Source organism: Orcinus orca, chromosome 3 (assembly GCF_937001465.1).
Source record: "Orcinus orca chromosome 3, mOrcOrc1.1, whole genome shotgun sequence".
NCBI lineage: Eukaryota > Metazoa > Chordata > Mammalia > Artiodactyla > Delphinidae > Orcinus > Orcinus orca.
Window position 1 is genome coordinate 154,542,714 of NC_064561.1, and position 13,971 is coordinate 154,556,684.

General features: G+C 37.4%; 1 protein-coding gene across 2 annotated transcripts in view; it reads right to left on the reverse strand.

Annotated features, from left to right (window-relative positions):
- Positions 1–13,971, reverse strand: part of WDR70 (WD repeat domain 70) — a 308,716-nt gene that overhangs the window by 179,784 nt on the left and 114,961 nt on the right. For both annotated transcript variants that reach the window (XM_033421244.2, XM_012531649.3), the window contains exon 9: positions 7,909–7,985. In XM_033421244.2, the coding sequence (XP_033277135.1) occupies positions 7,909–7,985 (77 nt within the window). The remainder of the gene's footprint in view (positions 1–7,908; positions 7,986–13,971) is intronic.

Genomic DNA, 13,971 nt, shown 5'->3' on the forward strand with positions numbered 1-13,971 from the left:
TTTTACCTACTGTGTGTTTTCTCAATATAAATAGAAATAAAATAGAGCTGAGTAAAAGGAAACTATTTTGAAAGGAATGAATTTATATGAACCAAATGAATTTATGATAAAATTAAAAGATTTGCATTTTTTCCATTCAAGCCTACAGAAAAAGCTTGTCAACAGAAGCTAAATCAAACTAACACCAAAATGTGCACATCTCAATTACAGCAGTAATTTCAGAATAGATTCTCATTACTCTCAGAACTCATGAAGAAAAAGAGCTTTAAAAAGTGTCTGAGTAAATTATGTCTTTTATTATAAGCATATTTCACCACAATCAGAAAGTATGAATAGGAACATTTTTGGCATTTAGGTTCTACTGACAGCTAAACCCTAAATCCCATTGATCGTTCAAAGAAGTTATTGTTTCATGTAAAATTTCTATAACAAATGCTTTAAAATATATAGACATATTTTTAATTACCCACACAGTGAAAATAAAATAAAAGCTATTAATTTTACAAATGCTGGTATAATTAGAATAATTAGAATTAGATAAAAGGATCAAAGAAATAAGTTAGATAAAAGCAATGTCAGATAGTGTAAAAACAAGATTTAAACAGTATATTTTCTTTTTTAATTGAGGTATAACTGACATATAACATTATATTAGTTTCAAGTGTACAACACAATGATTCAATATCTGTACCTACTGCAAAATGATCACCACAATAACTTTAGTTAAAATCTGAAAACAGACACTTTCCGTTTCTATAATGGGATCACCCAAAAAGAACCATTACTTATGTGGCAGCATGGACAGTATATAAAACTCTGCCCAGAATCAGAAAGTAAGCAAGAAAAAGTCTCCTAGCTGCCAGAGATGGCAAAAATTAATGTTATTTAAAAAGTAAAACTTGGGACTTCCCTGGTGGCGCAGTGGTTAAGAATCTGCCTGCCAATGGAGGGGACACGGATTCGAGCCCTGGTCCAGGAAGATCCCACATGCTGCGGAACAACAAAGCCCATGTGCCACAACTACTGAAGCCTGTGCGCCTAGAGTCCGTGCTCCACAACAAGAGAAGCCACGACAATGAGAAGCCTGCATACTGCAACAAAGAGTAGCCCCTGCTCACCACAACTAGAGAAAGCCCGCGCGCAGCAACGAAGAGCCAACACAGCCAAAAATAAATAAATTTATATATTTTAAAAAAAGAAAACAGCATTTTCCAGCCATAGTGATACAACTCCCTCTCTCTCCTACAGCCAACAACATCATTTACACTCTGTGCCTAGTGCTCCCAGGAATATACTTTGGGAAATGAAGGTTGCCAGCAGTAAATGCTTTTCATGGTGGGATTCAGTAAATTATAAATCTTTTTTTATTTCGTTGTAGCTTATAAAGATGCACAATACCAATTAAAATTCTTGGCGAATTCTGGCATGGCATAATAGAAAGAGCATGCACTTTCCAGACCAAGAGGAACTTGGGTGCTCCACCACTCATCATGACCTTGAGCAGCCGATTTACCACTGAGTTTTACAGGCTTTTGCTGGAAGGCTGCTAGGCATATTTGACTTGACTTTAATAATCAATAACATATGTAAATATAATTATAAAATTCTCCAAGGAATGATGATTTACATAAATGGATCTCAGAAAATTAAACTTTTCTATAGCCCAAAGGGTTTTTTTTTCTATTTAAATATTTTTGGGAGAAACTTAAAAAATATATTAGCTTCCCTTTATTTCTAGGTGTTTTGAATATAATTTAACATTTTCCTAATTTATACATTACTACACCATGGTATAACATGCCTCAGAAAGTCTTCACATGTGTAGGCCAATTTTACAGCTTTTTCAGTTCTTTTTTTTTTTTTTTTTTACTAAATTTACTTATTTATTTTTGGCTGTGTGGGGTCTTCATTGTTGCGTGTGGGCTTTCGCTAGTTGTGGTGAGCGGGGGCTACTCTTCCTTGTGGTGCACGGGTTGCTCATTGCGGTGGCTTCTCTTGTTGCAGAGCACAGGCTCTACGCAAGCAGGCTTTAGTAGTTGTGGCTTGTGGGCTCTAGAGCTCAGGCTCAGTAGTTGTGGTCCACAGGCTTAGCTGCTCCACAGCATGTGGGATCTTCGCGGGCCAGGGCTCAAACCCGTGTCTCTTGCATTGGCAGGCAGATTCTTAACCATTGCGCCACCAGGGAAGCCCAGAAAATGCTGTTTTCTTTCGTTAATATATTTCTCAGGATCTCTAGTCCTTGGCACTATAACTCTCCAAGGGAAAGACAAAGGATCCCTTTCTCCATGGACACCCTACAGGTACTAGCATTACTAGGAACAAGCTTAGGAAATCCTGCTACAATCCCTAATCACTAGGTTCTCACAGTTTAATCAGCACTGATATGCAGAAAATTAAAATACACTGAAAAAATGTCCAAGAAAAAACTTAAGTGGAGTACAACAAACTATAATCCCCACTACCCTTTTTACGCATCTTATATTCAACTTTTAGATTGGGGGTGGAATGGATGACTTCCACATAAGCTAATATTAAGAAGATCCTCCCAACTTTTTATTTGGAAAAGGTTCAAAGCTACAAAAAAGTTAAAACAATAGTACAATAAACACCCATATACCTTTTCCAATAAACACCATATACACTAACATTCATTTTGTCACATCTATATTCTCAGTCTCTCTCTTTCCATACATATATTCATACACACACGCACAAAAATATGCACAAATGCACTTTTTATTTTTGTTATACCATTTAAAACTAAGTTACATATCTCATGATACTTCACACCTAAATTCACTAGCTGGTATCTTCTAAGAACAAACACATTCTTCTATATAACCATGATCCCACATAACATGAAGCAATAATATCATCTGTGTCAGTTAACAACTGGTGCATAACAAAACATTTTTAAAATTTAACGGCTTAAAACAGCAGGAATACAAAGCAATACTGAGGAAAAAGAACAAACCTGGAGGCATAACCCTCCCAGACTTCAGACAATACTATAAAGCTACATCATGGTATTGGCACAAAAACAGACATATAGATCAATGGAACAGATTACAGAGCCCAGAAATAAATCTACACACCTACAGTCAACTAATCTTCAACAAAGAAGGCAAGAATATACAATGAAGAAAACACAGTCTCTTCAGCAAGTGGTATTGAGAAAGCTGGACAGCCTCATGTAAATCAATGAAGTTAGAACATTCCCTTACACCATACACAAAAATAAACTCAAAATGGCTTAAAGACTTAAATATAAGCAAGACATGATAAAACTCCTAGAAGAGAACACAGGCAAACATTCTCTGACACAAACTGTACCAATGTTGCCCAGGATAGATCATATCTTGGGTCACAAATCAAGCCTTGGTACATTTAAGGAAACTAAAATGGTATCAAGTAACTTTTCCGACCACAATGCTATGAGACTAGATATCAATTAAAGGAAAAAAACTGTAAAAAATACACACACGGAGGTTAAACAATATGCTACTAAATAACCAAGAGATCACAGAAGAAATCAAAGAGGAAATCAAAAGATACCTAGAAACAAATAACAACGAAAACACGATGACCCAAAACCTATGGGATGCAGTTCTAAGAGGGAAAGTTATAGCAATACAATCCTATCTCAAGAAACAAGAAACATCTCAAATAAACAACCTAACCTTATACCTAAAGCAATTAGAGAGAGAAGAACAACAATAAAAAAAAAAAAACAATAGTCAGCAGAAGGAAAGAAATCATAAAGATCAGACCAGAAATAAATGAAAAAGAAATGAAGGAAACAATAGCAAAGATCAATAAAACTGAAACTTGGTACTTTGAGAAGATAAACAAAATTGATAAACCATTAGCCAGACACATCAAGAAAAAAAGGTAGAAGACTCAAATCAACAGAATTAGAAATAAAAAAAGGAGAAGTAACAACTGACACTGCAGAAATACAAAGGATCCTGAGAAATTACTACAAGCAACTATATGCCAATAAAATGCACAACCTGGAAAAAGTGGACAAATTCTTAGAAAAGCACAACGTTCTGAGACTGAACCACGAAGAAATAGAAAATATAAACTGACCAATCACAAGCACTGAAATTAAAACTGTGATTAAAAATCTTCCAACAAACAAAAGCCCAGGACCAAATGGCTTCCCAGGCGAATTCTATCAAACACTTACAGAAGAGCTAACACCTAGCCTTCTCAAACTCTTCCAAACTATAGCAGAGGGAGGAACACTCCCAAACTCATTCAACGAGGCCACCATCACCCTGATACTCAAACCAGACAAAGATATCACAAAAAAAGAAAACTACAGGCCAATATCACTGATGAACACAGATGCAAAAATCCTCAACAAAATACCAGCAAACAGAATCCAACAGCACATTAAAAGGATCATACACCATGATCAAGTGGGGTTTATCCCAGGAAGGCAAGGATTCTTCAATATAGGCAAATCAATCAATGTGATATACCATATTAACAAATTGAAGGATAAAAACCATACAGTAATCTCACAGATGCAGAAAAAGCATTCGACAAAATGCAACACCCATTCATAATAAAAATTCTCCAGAAAGTAGGCATAGAGGGAACTTACTTCAACATAATAAAGTCCATATATGACAAACCCACAGCCAACATCGTTCTCCATGGTGAAAAACAGAAACCGTTTCCACTAGGATCAGGAACAAGACAAGGTTGCCCACTCTCACCACTGTTATTCAACATAGTTTTGGAAGTTTTAGCCACAGCAATCAGAGAAGAAAAAGAAATAAAAGGAAACCAAATCGGAAAAGAAGAAGTAAAACTGTCGCTGTTTGCAGATGACATGATACTATACATAGAGAATCCTAAAGATGCTACCAGAAAACCACTAGAGCTAATCAATGAATCTGGTAAAGTAGCAGGATAAAAAATTAATGCACAGAAATCTGTAGCATTCCTATACACTAATGATGAAAAATCTGAAAGTGAAATTAAGAAAACACTCCCATTTACCACTGCAACAAAAAGAATAAAGTACCTAGGAATAAACCTAACTAAGGAGACAAAAGACCTGTATGAAGAAAACTATAAGACACTGATGAAAGAAATTAAAGATGATACAAAGATGGAGAGATATACCATGTTCTTGGATTGGAAGAATCAAAACTGTGAAAATGACTCTACTACCCAAAGCAGTGTACAGATTCAATGCAATCCCTATCAAACAACCAATGGCATTTTTCACAGAACCAGAACAAAAAATTTCACAATTTGTATGGAACCACAAAAGATCCTGAATAGCCAAAGCAATCTTGAGAAAGAAAAACAGAGCTGCAGGAATCAGGCTCCCGGACTTCAGCGTTTACTACAAAGCTACAGTAACCAGGACAGTATGGTACTGACACAAAAACAAAAATATAGATCAATGCAACAGGATAGAAAGCCCAGAGGTAAACCCACACACATATGGTCACCTTATCTTTGATAAAGGAGGCAAGAGAATACAATGGAGAAAAGACAGCCTCTTCAATAAGTGGTGCTGAGCAAACTGGACAGCTACATGTAAAAAAATGAAATTAGAATGCTTCCTAACACCACACACAAAAATGAACTTCAAAATGGATTAAAGACCTAAATGTAAGGCCAGACACTATAAAACTCTTAGAGGAAAACATAGGCAGAACACTCTATGACATAAATCACAGCAAGATCCTTTTGACCCACCTCCTAGAGAAATGGAAATAAAAACAAAAATAAACAAATGCGACCTAATGAAACTTAAAAGCTTTTGCACAGCAAATGAAACCATAAACAAGACGAAAAGACAACCCTCAGAATGGGAGAAAGTATTTGCAAATGAAGCAACTGACAAAGGATTAATCTCCAAAATATACAAGCAGCTCATGCAGCTCAATATCAAAAAAACAACCCAATCCAAAAATGGCCAGAAGACCTAAATAGACATTTCGCCAAAGAATACATACAGGTTTCCAACAAACACATGAAAGGATGCTCAACATCACTAATCATTAGAGAAATGCAAGTCAAAACCATAATGAGGTATCACCTCACACCAGTCAGAATGGCCATCCTCAAAAAAATCTACAAACAATAAATGCTGGAGAGGGTGTGGAGAAAAGGGAATCCTCTTGCACTGTTGGTGGGAATGTAAATGGATACAGCCACTATGGAGAACAGTACAGAGGTTCCTTAAAAAACCAAAAATAGAACTACCATACGACCCAGCAATCCCACTACTGGGCATATACCCTGAGAAAACTATAATTCAAAGAGTAATGTACCACAATGTTCACTGCAGCTCTTTTCACAATAGCCAGGACATGGAAGCAACCTAAGTGTCCATCGACAGATGAATGGATGAAGAAGATGTGGCACATATATACAATGGAATATTACTCAGCCATAAAAGGAAACGAAATTGAGTTATTTGCTGTGAGGTGGATGGACTTACAGTCTGTCATAAAGAGTTAAGTAAGTCAGAAAGAGAAAAACAAATACTGTATGCTAACGCATATATATGGAATCTGAAAAAAAAAAAATGGTACTGATGAACCTAGTTCCAGGGCAGGAATAAAGAGGTAGACATAGAGAATGGACTTGATGACATGGAATGGGGGGGCGAAGCTGGGGTGAAGTGAGAGTAGCATCGACATATATACACTACCAAATGTGAAATAGCTGGCTGTTGAGAAGCAGCAGCGTAGCACAGGGAGATCTGTTCAGTGCTCTGCAATGACCTAGAGGGGTGGGATAGGGAGGATGCGAGGGAGGATCAAGGGGGAAGGGATATGGGGACATGTGTATGCATATGGCTGATTCGCTTTGTTGTGCAACAGAAACTAACACGGTATTGTGAAACAATTATACTCCAATAAAGATCTATTAAAAATAAATAAATAAATAAAATATGTGTTTCACCTAAGTAATACCATCTGTATATTTTCATTTATAAGATTTTTCATTGTAAGTTTCTCTGTAATATTACAAATAACTTATTCTTGTGAACTACTCTTAATACTAAAAATGAATCATACAATATAACAACTCAGGAAAAAGCTGCTCAAATATTCCCTGTAATACTCTTGAATCCTAAGCCAACAAATATAATGCAAAAGAATCTGAATAGGGACTTCCCTGGTGGGCAGTAGTTAAGAATCCACCTGCCAATGCAGGGTACACAGGTTCGAGCCCTGGTCCAGGAAGATCTTACATTCCACAGAGCAACGAAGCCCATGCACTACAACTACTGAGCCTGCACTCTATAGAGCCCACGAGCCACAACTACTGAGCCCGCCCGCCACAGCTACTGAAGCCCATGCGCCTAGAGCCCGTGCCCCGCAACAAGAGAAGCCACCATTGAGAAGTCCTCACACTGCAATGAAGAGTAGCCCCTGCTCGCTGCAACTAGAGAAAACCTGCATGCAACAACAAAGACCCAACACAGCCAAATTAATTAATTAATTTTTTGAAAAAAGAATCTGAATAAACATTAAATCAATTTTTTCAGTTGTTACTTCCAAAAAACCATTTAAAAAACAAATTTATATAAGCTATTAGATTCAGATGGAAATCAGCCTTTACTATAAAAAGTAACAAAGTTTAAAGTCATTTGAGTCCACTTAACAGCATCAATCTGATCCATTATGCTCTCTAATAAACGCCACTTGAATTTCTTCCAACTCTCATTTCTATAGCTTCCATATTTATTTAAGCAAACCTTATAAGGCCAGCTAAATTCAAGGTAAAGTTGAGAACAAGACTATATAAACATCAGGATTACTAATATTCTATCTCTTACTTTACTGGCAAGATTGCTACAATATAAAGGTTAAAGAAAATACTGAAATATATGAATGTATTAGATGAATTATCAACAATACTCACGCATCATTTGAGCAAGTCATAAATTCTCCCTTTATTTTGGGATGCCATGAGCCAGTATGAAGCATTGCTGTATGACCCTTAAAAAAAAAAAAAAAGGAAAAAATTCTTTTAAAAATGTAAAAATAAACAAACTGACCAAAAGCTGACATAGTACGCTTAAAAGTAAAACTTTTTAGTCCTCCCCAAGGCACACTATTTTAATTACAAACTGATATTATGTTATTTCAGTTTTATTTCATAATATGCTTTGTTTATTTCACTTTGTTTATTTTAATTTTAATTCACCATGTAACCCCTCCTGCCCAGGAATTAGTACAGTGCTTACATATAACAGGTGCTTAAAAAGAAAGAGTGGGGGAAATGACAACCTCTCTTCAGGAACTAAGTAAAAAGAAAAACCACAATAAGACAATGGGGGAAAAAAAATCAGTGGAAAAGAATTAAGGAGAATAGAAAGTACTTACAACTAACCAAGGCAAAAGCAAGAGGATGGGGAAAAAAAAATCCATTCTTTAAAATGTGTCAACAATCTTAATTCTACAATACATCTGTAAGAATAAATATGTGAGAAAATAGAAACATCTTTAAAATCATTCAGGAAGATTAGCCCTACTCAGGATGGAGCATAATACAAAAACACTGCAATTATTTTATTTATTTATTTTTATCTTTATTGGAGTATAATTGCTTTACAATGTTGTGTTAGTTTCTGCTGTACAACGAAGTGACTCAGCTATATGTATACATATATCCCCATATCCCCTCCCTCTTGAGCCTCCCTATCCCACCCCTCTAGGTGGTCACAAAGCACCCAGCTGATCTCCCTGTGCTATGCGGCTGCTTCCCATTAGCCATCTATTTTACATTTGGTAGTGTATATATGTCCATGCCACTCTCTCACTTCATCCCAGCTTCCCCTTCCCCCACCGTGTCCTCAAGTCTGTTCTCTACATCTGTATCTTTATTCCTGCCCTGCCAGTAGGTTCATCAGGACCAGTTTTTTAGATTCCATATATGTGCATTAGCATACGGTATTTGTTTTTCTCTTTCTGACTTACTTCACTGTGTGACAGTCTCTAGGTCCATCCACCTCACTACAAATAACTCAATTTAGTTCCTTTTATGGCTGAGTAATATTCCACTGTATACATGTGCCACCTCTTCTTTATTCATTCATCTGTGGATGGACGTTTAGGTTGCTTCCATATTCTGGCTATGGTAAATAGTGCTTCAATGAACATTGTGGCATGTATCTTTTTGAAATATGGTTTTCTCAGGGTATATGCCCAGTAGTGGGATTGTTGGGTCATACGGTAGTTCTATTTTTGTTTTTTTAAGGAACCTCCATACTGTTCTCCATAGTGGCTGTACCAATTTACATTCCCACCAACAGTGCAAGAGGGTTCCCTTTTCTCCACACCCTCTCCAGCATTTACTGTTTGTAGATTTTTTGATGATGGCCATTCTGACCAGTGTGAGGTGATACCTCCTTGTGGTTTTGATTTGCATTTCTCTAATGATTAGTGATGCTGAGCATCCTTTCATGTGTTTGTTGGCAATCTGTATGTCTTCTTTGGAGAAATGTCTATTTAGGTCTTCTGCCCTTTTTTTTTATTTTATTTTTATTTTTTTAACATCTTTATTGGAGTATAATTGCTTTACAATGGTGTGTTAGTTTCTGATTTATAACAAAGTGAATCAGTTATACATATACATATGTTCCCATATCTCCTCCCTCTTAGTCCCCCTCCCTCCCATCCTCCCTATCCCACCCCTCTAGGTGGTCACAAAGCACTGAGCTGATCTCCCTGTGCTATGCGGCTACTTCCCACTAGCTAGCTATTTTACATTTAGTAGTGTATATATGTCCATGCCACTCTCTCACTTCATGCCAGCTTACCCTTCCCCCTCCCCATGTCCTCAAGTCCATTCTCTAGTAGGTCTGTGCCTTTATTCCCGTCCTGCCCGTAACTTCTTCAGAACTACTTTTTTTTTTTTAGATTCCATATATATGTGTTAGCATACGGTATTTGTTTTTCTCTTTCTGACTTACTTCATTCTGTATGACAGACTCTAGGTCCATCCACCTCACTACAAATAACTCAATTTCATTTCTTTTTATGGCTGAGTAATATTCCATTGTATATATGTGCCACATCTTCTTTATCCATTCATCTGTTGATGGACACTTAGGTTGCTTTCATGTCCTGGCTATTGTAAATAGAGCTGCAATGAACATTGTGGTACATGACTCTTTTTGAGTTATGGCTTTATCAGGGTGTATGCCCAGTAGTGGAATTGCTGTCTTCCACCCATTTTTGGATTGGGTTGTTTGGATGTTTTTGATATTGAGCTGCATAAGCTACTTGTATATTTTGGAGATTAATCCTTTGTCAGTTGCTTCATTTGCAAATACTTTCTCCCATTCGAAGGGTTGTCTTTTCGTCTTGTTTATGGTTTCCTTTGCTGTGCAAAAGCTTTTTTTTTTGCAATACACGGGCCTCTCACTGTTGTGGCCTCTCCCATTATGGAGCACAGGCTGTGGATGCGCAGGCTCAGCGGTCATGGCTCATGGGACCAGCCGCTCTGCAGCATGTGGGATCTTCCTGGACCGGGGCACGAACCTGTGTCCCCTGCATCGGCAGGTGGACTCTCACCCACTGCACCACCAGGGAAGCCCTGTGCAAAAGCTTTTAAGTTTCATTAGGTCACATTTGTTTATTTTATTTTTTGTTTCCATTATCTAGGAGGCGGGTCAAAAAGGATCTTGCTGTGATTTATGTCATAGAGTGTTCTGCCTATGTTTTCCTCTAAGAGTTTGATAGTGTCTGGCCTTGCATTTAGGTTTTTAATCCATTTTGAGTTTATTTTTGTGTATGGTATTAGGAAGCATTCTAATTTCATTCTTTTACATGTAGCTGTCCAGTTTTCCCAGCACCACTTATTGAAGAGGCTGAATTTTCTCCTTTGTATATTCTTGCCCCTTTGTCAAAGATTAAGTGACCGTATGTGTGTGGGTTTATCTCTGGGCTTTCCATCCTGTTTCACTGATCTATATTTGTGTTTTTGTGCCAGTAGCATACTGTCTTGATTACTGTAGCTTTGTAGTATAGCCTGAAGTCAGGGAGCCTGATTCCTCTGGCTCCGCACAAACACTGCAATTAAAACACTGTGATGTTGGTATAAAAACTGACATACATACCAAATCAATCACAGAGTATATATTTCAAACATAAACACACACATACACACACACACAATTCCCTCCTAGGTAGCAAAGTAAGTTATAGTGGTCTCATACTCTAAGTCAGGTTCAGATGGGGCAGAAAAGAACCTAATATTTTTTAGTATAATAATGACAAGGCCACTTATTCTGAAAGGGTCCAGAATAAAGCTAAACTAAAAGTAGTAAAATGTGCATATTTAAATGACTTAGAAGTAAAATAACTGTAGCTCTCTGGAAAGACTGAATTGGAACTGGAGTACCCACACATGGGCCTGGAGACCCATCTCTAGTCCCAGCTGCTCACAATGCCTCAAAGAGTATCTGGCCAACTCCTGACATTCTGTTCATGTTAAAAAGGTACAAATAGGGACCAGAGATCTGGAATCTCTTCCTGCAGTAGGAAAGAATGGACTGAAGTACTGCCTAGAGGGACTAGATAGGAAGTTTGAGATTCCACTTTCCTCTCCCGAGCTCAAGACTTGTATATTCAACTATCAACTTGATTGACATTTCCATTTGCATGTCATAAGCATTTCAAACATAATAGGCCCAATAGGGAAATCTTGATTCTTACTGTCCATTTTATTTGCAATAAACTTCTTTCCTAGTTGCTAAAGCTACAAACGTGGAAGTAATCCTTAAAGACTCCAATAACCCCTAAACTCTCTTCTCTCTACCCACCCAGATTCAATCCACGAGCTAGTCCTGTCAGTTCAACCCAAAACACATCTCAAATCTATCCACTTTTCTCCTTTTTCACTACTACAGCTCTTACATGAACCAACATTATCTCGTGTCTCTACATCAGTTATTATGTACTGTGACAGGCCTGTGACTAGTCTCTCTACTTTTACTCTTGTGTAATGTGCTCCACAAAGCAATCAATAAAATAGAGACACAAATTTAGAGGACAAACATAGGGGCACCAAGGGGGGAAAGTGGGGGATGGGGGCGGGCGGGGATGAACTGGGAGATTGGGATTGACATATATACACTAATATGTATAAAATAGATAACTAATAAGAACGTGCTGTATAAAAAAAATAAAATAAAATACAAAAATAAAAAGAATAAAGTTTAAGGTAACCCCCCCAAAAAAAAGCAATCAATATCGTCCTTTAAAAATATACTTCTAAAAACGCCACTGCTTTTTATCCTCCACTGGCTTTCCAACGTCTTTCCACAGTGTACAAAAGCTTATATCTTCCAGCCCCTGCTTTCTTTACAACCTCCCTAACCTTGTGCTCCTTCTTGCCCAGAATGCACACACCTCCCTGGTCTTCTTTCATTTCCTCCCATACATGTGACTCTTTCCCCACATCAGGGCCTTTACACATGCTTTTCCATCTGCTGGAAAGCCCTTTTTCCACTTTTAGGTGACTGGCTTCTTCTCACTCTTTCAATCTCAGCTTACATGCTACTTATTCAAATGAGTACTGCCTGGCCCTCTGTCTAAGTGAATATGGCCCATTCCGTTCTTCTCTACCAGAGTACCTGTCCATTTCCTGGATAATAGTCACCGTAATTCGTAGTGCTATATCTATTAACTTCTTATTTGATTCTTGACCCTGTGTTAATGTTTTACATATTCATAAATAAACAAATAAGGATGGGAAAAAACCTAAAACAATATAAACCGAAACAAATGAACCCTACTGTATTTCAAATGAATAACAAATACACTGAAAAAATAAACAGCAGATAATAACCCAAGTAACTATACACCCCGTAGTGGGTTGAACGGTGCCCCCCCCCCCCCGCAAAAGATATGTCCTAATCACTGGAACCTGTGAATGGTCCTTATTTGGAAAAAGAATATTTTCAGATATAATTAAGCATCTCAAGATAAGGTCACTCTGAATTATCTGGGACAGCCCTAAATTTGACAACAAGTATCCTCAAGTATCCTTATAAGAGACAGAAGAGGAGAAGACACAAAGAGGAAAGGCTCTGTGAAGATGGAAGCAGAGACTGGAGTTTCGCAGCCACAAGGATGCCTAGAGTCACCAAAGGCTAGAAGAGGCGAGGAACAATTCCTCCAGAGCCGTTGCGGGGAGCATGGCCATGCCAATACCTTGATTTCAGACTTCTGGCCTCCAAAATTGTGGAAGAAAAAATTTCCGTTGTTTTAAGCTACCAAGTGTGTGGTCATCTGTTACAGTAGTCCTAGGAAATTACTAATATATACTCCCAGTCTAAAGACCAAAAGAACGGTAAATAAATACTGCATTCCAGTTAATATGTCTGCGTCGTTTTTTGCAATGGTATGCGTTAACAATTCGGAAACTGCTTTCAATACAATGAAGATTTAAACAATATTTGAGGAAATATGTTGAAGATAATGGGAGTCGAGTTTCTCACTGTTGGAGAAGGGAGTTACTCAAGTGGAAAAGGGGAAGACTAGAACGAACTTTGTGGTGTTTGAAACTGGGGATATCAATATGAACTCATGGTTTTTAATAGGTAGATGTAAATTTAAGGGTAAATTATTCTCTAGCTTTATATGCTGCAAATGTCTAGAAACAATGACACCTCAGCAAACATAGCACAGATATCCTGGTTTCTAAATATCGTTCTCCACTATAGGAACCAGGGCTCCTTGGAGAAATGATTGTTTTGGGAGCTGAGGTAGGAAAAGTACAAGGTGAACATAGAATATTTGGTTATGTTAAAATAATAAGAAAGTGTTGCAAAAATGACAGGGATATGCTAAAAATGATAAAATGCAGGTTGGAGAGGCTTCCACCAGCTAAACCTGGGACAATTAGGGCATCAAAATAAATAAAGTAATGGATTATAAACCATTGACTAAAATAAGAACCCTTGAATGCATATTA